The 8753-nt window shown below is 38.3% G+C and overlaps 1 protein-coding gene and 1 long non-coding RNA gene across 2 annotated transcripts; one reads left to right on the forward strand and one right to left on the reverse strand.

The window, feature by feature from the left end:
* The first annotated feature begins 420 nt into the window (after positions 1–420).
* On the forward strand, positions 421–3949 carry LOC127659083 (putative methyltransferase DDB_G0268948). Its single transcript, XM_052148726.1, has 6 exons — positions 421–934; positions 1790–1950; positions 2178–2391; positions 2876–2976; positions 3212–3349; positions 3532–3949. The coding sequence occupies exons 1-6, from the start codon at positions 824–826 to the stop codon at positions 3620–3622; spliced, it is 816 nt and encodes a 271-aa protein (XP_052004686.1). The 5' UTR covers positions 421–823; the 3' UTR covers positions 3623–3949.
* Positions 2237–8363, reverse strand: LOC127659084 (uncharacterized). The gene is made up of 3 exons (XR_007972486.1): positions 8316–8363; positions 2515–2691; positions 2237–2370 (listed from the first exon to the last, which is right to left on the reverse strand). It is a non-coding gene; the product is annotated as an uncharacterized LOC127659084 (long non-coding RNA).
* Between the last annotated feature and the right edge of the window lie 390 nt (positions 8364–8753).

Raw genomic sequence — 8753 nt, forward strand, 5'->3', positions numbered from 1 at the left:
TGAGTTATTAATGATAAAAAAATTATATCCTTTCTTATGAGCTAAGCACTTTTCTGACCCATGACTTATAAAAAATATTATCTTTGATTATTAATCTTTATGTTATTTATATGTGTTTTTTGTTGTTGATTTTTTTTTTTTTGTTTTTTTGTTATTTACTTTGGTTTATTTTGTTTTCACCTGTACTTCTTTTCTTTATGACTCAGTAATTTTATTCATACATTGTTGGACCTGTGTAATTTTGTACATCTTATAGAGTATTTAACCTTCTGTTTTTCAATAAAAACAAATCCACAATTTTAGCACAATGTGTGGATTTTTCAGACGACCCCTTACCAACCGTACAAAAAAATAATTCAAATTTATATCATTGTTAAATTAACGATCTGGAACGATTTCGCCATTAGCAAAGTGTGGATGAAGAAAACCGTGAGCTCATCGGGAGAAATTGTAAATCGTGAGTACAGCGGGAGGATGGGTGGAAATCGGGAGAAAGTGGGTAAAAACGGAAGTGTTTGGCAGGTATGCATTTGAGTGACGACGTAAGTGAATCTTTAGAATATATATATATGGCAACGGATAGTCTCGAAACAACCGAATCGCCGGAATGATTTGTACGTCCCATAACCTAAAAAACTGCGACCTTTTAGTTACCTCCCCATAAATGACGACAAAACTGCTTCCGTCTACTACCAAGACCTTTCACCATTGGTTAAATCCGGTGTTTTAAGAGGTATTTCGCTGCTCTCGCCTGTTTTTACAACATCATGTATTAACCCTACTCAGTGCAAGTGGTGATATTTGCTCTGAAGTCACAGTGATAATGTCTCACAGACTGTTTGAAGAAAGACATCATGCATCCCTCTATCAAAAATATCGCTTTGATCCACCTGATGAGCTAAAGGAGATCATTCTTCAGTATCTGGACAAAAAGGTGAGACGTGTTGGGTTGTCCTGTATTATTTCTGTAAATCTTGACCGCAACAGTCTGACATTCATCCATGGCGTTGTGTGCAGTACAGCTGAATCACACATAGTAGTCTTGTAACATTGGGGAATTTGGGGTTTGCTGTTCTTCTAAATTACGTACTATATCACAGACAATATAATGTTATTTAAAATAACAATTACATTAATAATGAATTTAATAAAATCCATTATTCATTGTCATATTTACTCTTAATGATGTTGTAGCCTACTAATGTATAAAGTAGTTTTTAACATTGCCTTCCAAAGTGCTGTGCTGGAACCATTGTTATGATATATGGTATCAGATGGAAATATCATAGTACTTTGAAATGAAACATGGTACAGATTAATTTATTTATATACTATTACACAGTTCTCTAAGGTAATTTAAAGAATACCATCTTACCACCATGGCCCACGTCCAAAGAAACATGCAATAATCATTTTACAATTTCCAATAAACCATGGTTATACTTAATGCATAAAGACGTAATGCTGAATGCTCAGCCAAAAGTGTTGGAAACTTACATTTCTTCTGTCATGAACTATTTTATCATATTTATATGATGAAATCCATTAGGTGTCTTTTAATCAACTCTACAGTATATACTTCCAGTTTCACTTTACTCCACATTTATTGATAAAATTCTTGGGAGGACAGTGGTAATGTTTATGTAATCACAGATTGCACCTCCAAAGTAACACAGTAAAGGAACCAGCATTACTTGTATTATATACATTTTATGTAGGCTTTATTTAATATATGAAAAAGATAAGCTGTTCTTGTTAGCATTATTTATGGTAAAAACTTATTTCACAGAAAGGCCAGCCCCATCAGCTAGCCATAGATTTGGGCTGTGGAACAGGACAGAACTCCCGTCTGCTGGCACCACACTTCCAGCAGGTGGTGGGTATCGACATCAGTGAGTCTCAGCTGGAAGAGGCGAGAGCAGTGCCAGGGTTCCCTAACCTCAGCTACAGGTCAGTAATACATATTTTTACTCTTCCTTCATAAACAAATCAGTCTTGTCCTATGACTTATATTTGTCTCCTTATAAGGACATTAAACAATACTACCTTAAACTATTACATTTGTATATGCCATTATGCCTCAATATAACTTTGTATTGAGCTGTAACATTGCTTGATCTAACTAACACAATACAGTGGTCTAGTGTCCATATCATGTTAATAATTTTTTGGCACAGAGTGGGTACAGCTGAGCAGCTGCCATTCCCAGATGGCTCAGTGGACCTCTTGACAGCTGCATCTGCGGCTCATTGGTTCGATCCTGAAGGTTTCCTAAAGGAGGCTGTGCGTGTCCTGAAGCCTCATGGTTGCTTGGCTCTCTTTGGCTTTGGAGACAACTTCAAATTACACCATGAATCCTGTAGTGATCAACTTAATAAAATATATGAGGATGTAAGCTCATGCAAACTATATAATATACTGTATATTATAAATGAAAAACAGAATTCAAGACAAAAAGTTGAGCATAGAATGGAATATTTGCAAATTAGTTTAGACACTTGTGATGCAGTTTACCTTTCTAATATAGTAGGCCCTCTCCCAAATGTCACACTCAACCCTTGCAGTCCTCCTACAAGTTCACATTTGGGTGAAGAAATACAACATAGACTGTTGGGTAGTAGACCAGTGTGGGCTTTGCATCAGGGCACATTGTGTGTGCATCATCCAGCTTCATAACCTTAATGAACCACACTAGGAAACAAGACCAGAAGTCCACATCAATTGTGTAATTTGGGACAGGGCTGTAAAGCAGGTTTAATAAAAAATGCACTATCACTGTTTAATCTTCAATTGCCAAAGGTTAAACTTACTGAATGCATTTAACAGAGTGTCTATATAATAATGACTACCCTTTATATGTATTTTCTTTTTTTAGGTAAAGCAGGTACTGCTGCCCTACACAAGCTCTAAGGTAGCTATGGCCAACTCTAAACTGCAGGATTTATTTGAAGCCATACCCTTCCCAGACAAACAGAGGTAAACCTGAGTACCTCCATAAAATGAATAATTTACCATCCGTTTTAATGAGACTCTACACAAATCTGCCTATTATAATGTATTACCTCTGAGTTACATTCTCTTTTTCTAGTATGAGCACGTTTGTGTGCATTTCTTAAAACATATTCAGTTTTCACATTTTATGATATGTTGAATTGCATTTTGGTTGTCTAATGATAGAATTTTGTCTAATACATTGTTTTGTGTTTGTAAGGATTGAATTAATTCCAATCAAGCAGCAGTTGACCATCAAAAACATAATTGGGTTTTATGAGACATTCTCTATGTACCAAGCCTATCTGAGAGCAGAGCCAAGTGCTGCAGCTTCTTTATTAGAGAGAACAACATCACGGTAATTACTTTTCTGATACGACTCTACTCTGTGATGGAAAGTTGATGCTTTGTAACATAATTATTAATGTAAATGTCCTATTAGAGGAAGCACTGTAAATTCATTGTCATCATAGATGATTAATCTCATATGCCTTATGTCCTTTGATGTATAATATTTATTTGCCACTTATTCTGTTCCAGTTTTCTAGAAGAGATGAATGTGTCATCTACAGAAGCTAAGCTTGAGTTAACATTGGAGTACTTCTGTGTGCTGGCGTGTAAACCGCAGTGAGTCACCAGATCCACCTCTGATCAGGCCACCTGTACTGTAATTTCAGATTTTTTAGCTTTTACAAGCTCTTCAGCTACGTTTTATCTTGGGTTAATTTGTTAATCAAGATGTTAGCAAATCTGTTGGATCATTCGATTTATGTATAAATATTTTTATAATTTGACTTGAAAGATTTTGAATATACAAATCAATATATTGACATTGCTTCATGTTACTTTGAAATTGTTCCCTCAAAAACATGAATATGTTGATCTAATTTTGTTTTGAAAAATTGACAAAATCAATGTCATTGTATTTTTGCACTTTCACATGTACAATAAAATTGTCCCTGGTTGAAAAAATGTTCAGTCAAAGTTCAGTCAAAAATCTTTCCTAACACCAACGCGGCACTTCCACCTTATGCCACTATTTCACGTTAAGCCTGTATTCATTAACAATATCAACATATTGGTCATGCCCAGCAGAGTCCAAAGTTTCAATACACAGATCAGTTGAGCATTAACCCTCTCTGTACTTTGAAATGAGAAACTCTTACAGGTTTTTTTTTTTCTCAAGACATATGTACTTCTTCCATAGCTTGCCTACCTATATAACTTGTTTTAATACTAAACCAAGATGACTGTGTCAGCATTTCTGTGAGGAACATTTTAGCCTTTATCCATACTCCAAAATCACTGGGAAATGAATGTTATATTTTTCCTCTCAGCTTGACATCCAGTTAGCCTGGAAACCCTGACCCCTTTCCGCCCATTGTTTATGAGATGTTTATTGGCCCTGAATGGAATTTCAGTCTTCTCTACATCGAATGTGAGAAATTCTCTGTGTGTGAAGTCCTCATTAGCAAACTGAGCACATTATGGTTGACCTAAAGAAATGTGCTGAACAGCTTTGCACTATTAGCAGGGTTCATAATGGTCGAGATCGTAATGGCCTACTGCCATCCTACTCTTACTATTTCTGCTATTTACAGACATGTCAGATGTAATATGGGTAGTATGACATTCTGAACTCAGCCATTGTCTCTCAGTGTATGAATAAACCATCAGAGCCTGAAACCTGAACTCATAGAAATGGCTCCTCTCCTTAGTTCCTTTCCCATTGGCTACAAGCTGTTCAAATCACTGTAACTTTTTGACACAAGAAGTTTGTAAAGCAGTCAATGGAAAGGAGGAGACTAGAACCGGCTTGATGATAAAAATAATATTTTAATAAGAAACTTAAACTAAGGACACAAACACACACATGACGGACATGTCCGTAAACTATCTCTCTCTCCCGCACAATTCTCTGCAGTTGGCCTTTATCCCTCTCGGAGGCTTGATTAGCCTGATAAGAGACCGGGTGTGTATGATCACGACCCAGCCCCACCCTCCGCCCTGCCACAAAGTTTTACATCTGTCCAGAATGGCTGTGCATTTGTTTGAGGGTAAAAAAACATGCATCCTCCTACTGGAAGTACCGGATATCTCCTTCTGAAGAGCTCATCAACAAGATTTTTCTATTTCTTTAAAGTAATGCTTTACAGGTTGGTGGGTCAGGCTGGCTCGGCTTTGCTCCATGGAGGTGCTGCAAGCCTACCAGTCTGATCTGCTGAGGGAAATGGACACAAGCAGGCTGGTTACAGAGTCCTTCACGGATGTGTGCCATGCCACTGACATGGCTATCCAGGCTGCCAAGAACACTACTCAAGCTGTCGGCAGATCCATGGGTAGCCTGGTGTCCACCAAGCGCCATCTCTGGCTTAATTTGTAAGAGATGTGTAACAGGGACAAAGCCATGCCTGTTCGGTGATGCCAATAGCATTTTCACCTAAATGTTCCAGGCAGTGCAGAAGCAGTTGCAGGCCTTTAAGCACCTCCAGCCGAGGCGGGGCTTAGGTTTAGGGCCTCTGCAGTACCTCGGACTCGCACATGCTCCTCTTCGAGCCCCCAAAACTCAGTGCGCCTGCTGCGTCGCCACCATGAAAAACGGAGACGGAGCCCCCGGTGAGGTCCCAACAGCCCAAGCGCAAGATCATAGTCACGAGGCACTCTCGTACCAGCGGGAGGCTACCTGCCAAACCGGAGCAGCGATCTTGTCAGCATGCAGCCAGATACAGAGAGGCTCCTGTGTCATCTGGCTCATTACGCAAATGCATGGTGCCATCTTCTGGGCATTTCCAGTTGGATACAGAGGATGACAGAACAAGGTTATATGTTAAAGTTCATGAGGTGGCCGCCTTTCTTCAACAACGTTATTTCCTCCACCGTAACAGTGTGGGTGTGCCGATTTTCTGCTCAGAGATATTAAATCTCACAAAAGACACAATAGAGAAATTATCAGCGGATGATGCCCACTGCAGATTCTACAGAGTGTTTTATCCTACAGAGTATTTTGTCCCATTTTGGCTTGTGAGGTTTCCATTCTTGTGAGGTTTCCATTCAAAATGATTACTCAGAAACACATTCTGTCAGACTTGGTTGAATGGCCCGGAATGGCCCAACCGGCCATGTTTTGAGATGATTAGAGTTATTGAATTAGAGTTTTGACTAAGCTTATCAAAAGCCGTTCTTAAACCCAGGAAAGGCTATGTGCCGAAAGTTTTGACCACTCCCTTCAGGCTTTCTCCCCCATCCCTGTTCGCAGGCTCTACACACTGTGTCCTGTAAGAGCCAAATGTAGCCTTTGGATCAGCTCTTTTTCTGCATCACAGGTCACTTTAAAGGAATGGCTCTCCAAACAAAAGCTTTCACAGTGGATAGTGGATGCCATTGCACTCGCATACGACTCATAAGGCATAAAGTGCCTTATTGGTGTCAAAGCTCACTCCACTAGAGGCATGGCATCTACATGGGCATTAAATAATGCTGTTTCCCTTGAAGACATCTGCCAAGCTGCAGGTTGGGGTTCCACTAGCACTTTCACCAGATTTTACAACCTAGATGTCTGTCTGTCTGTCTCTCTCTCTCTCTCTCCTCCTTATCCCTCTCCCGGCTGATTGTGATATTTTTCATTTAATTTTTCATTTTCAGCCATCCCTCATAGCTCGCCAGATTATTTAATTATTTATTTAATGATTTAGTAATTTGGCCCTATCTATAACTAATCTGCCATGTCATAAAAATCAATGTATAAAACATGTTCCAAGAAACATAAACAGTAATTAAGCACTACATGGGTCCTCTATGGTTCACAAATTTCATGTTAAATGGATTTCTTGTCACATGACAACAATTTAAATCAAGATGTATACATTTTCAGAAATTAAAACATGTTCATCTTTGAACATATGTATTCAATTAATTGTCTGTACGTAGACCCCGTTCCAAAATAAGAGCATTATGTCATTGACCCGTGTACAAAGACGGAACCAATTGAAAATGTAGTTGAAAGAGCATCCTCCAGAGTGCAGTGTTGACTTGAGCATGCTGCGGTCCCTATGATAACCATTTCTGCCACCAAATATCGTCCATATGTGTTGATCCCTGAAATGCCAAACTCTAGCAATTCCACGGAACAATGAATTTCTAAAAAAATGTTTACTCCATATTTAAAAATATATAAATAAATAAATAGATGTTACATTATCACTGTTAAAGGAGACAATAAATAGATACAAATAAAAAGTTAAACGATCGTAACAAATAAGCATCCCTGGAAACGATCTACAAACAATAAAAGAACATCACTTATAATGTTAATTGTGCAAAAGCAAAACAAATTTAACAGACTGATTCTTAAGAGTAGGTGCTGATAACCTGGTTATATCCTGCTCTACTCGAGGCAGAGAAACAGCAGGAGAAAGCTGTTGTTGTTGCTGCTGACCCGCCTGAATATGACCGTAGCTTTGAGTCAGAACACTAATAAGATTCGTCACGACATCTGGATATTCTCTCTGCTAAATGTGACATGGCAAATCATTACATGAGATGACCTAGATACACGTACATTTACTGTGAGCATTGTAAGAACTTAAGTATCTTGTGAACAGGTTCGTTGAGCAATGGAGGAGTCAGGAGACAGCGAAGCAGGTTTGAAATCAGCACTTTAATTTCTTTCACAAACATACGACGGTCACCGCCGTAGAAATGTAAACATAAACAAAACAATATCACACTCAGTCTGTGGAGCTTTCTGGATCCACTCTCTCTCTCCCTCTCGACACTTGGCGTCCCTTTAAATGTCTCTCTCCGTATCACTACAACAAGACACAGGTGTTAGAGATAATTACAAACCAGGAGACAAGCCTTACCGCTCTCTCTCTCCCGCAGACTGACACACGACCACGCCCCCCATGCCACATAGCTGTATAACGCAGGGTTAAGAATATAGGGGATGTGAACATTTTATATTTCAAAACTTTATATTTAAAGACAGAACACATGCACGTTTGTTACGAGCATTTAACTTTTTATTTGTCATCTATTTATTGTCTCCTTTAACAGTGATAATGTTACATCTAAATATTGAGTTTACATTTATTTAGAAGACAACATACTATGGTATAGACAATTATAATCTATAAAATAAACATAAGAATCAATCAATAGTCCAATCAATTGAGAGAGAAAAAACTGCAGATGCTGGCTATGTTAGCGAGTATGGCTAATAAATCCACCGCTTTAACTGATCTCTAAATTCTTTATCTGAAGCAAACGCTGTTAAAGCACATTTAATGCTAATTAAATAAAAGGAAACAATCAACTTTATATACCTGAGATCCATCTGCATGCCTGTGCTCAGCCATGATGTTTGATTCGTGTCTCAAGCTAATGACGTAACTTCCAGGGAGGCATCACTGAGCCCGTTGTACACGCCCCAATCCCCTGACTCCACCCCACGTCAAAACAGTGCCATGAAGTGAAACGCACAGAAAAGTGAAGCGCAAAGGCAAAACTGTATCATGAGCTCACACGTGATGGAAATGCAGATTAAAAGGAGCATTGCAAAGAAAAAGATGTGTGGCAAAATCATTGCTGCCTAAAAATCTGTTGCAGAGATAAAAAAGGATAAAAGTTATTTAGTTTCTTTTACAACAGTCGTTGATTTTTGCAATTAATTATATCTTGGTTTTTGCTATATTTTATTTATATTTTGCAATACTTTATTTTTGTTTGCAAAACTTTCTTTTTTTCTCTCGATACTTTATTTT

The sequence above is a fragment of the Xyrauchen texanus genome, chromosome 18 (genome assembly GCF_025860055.1).
Source record: "Xyrauchen texanus isolate HMW12.3.18 chromosome 18, RBS_HiC_50CHRs, whole genome shotgun sequence".
In the NCBI taxonomy this organism is placed as follows: domain Eukaryota; kingdom Metazoa; phylum Chordata; class Actinopteri; order Cypriniformes; family Catostomidae; genus Xyrauchen; species Xyrauchen texanus.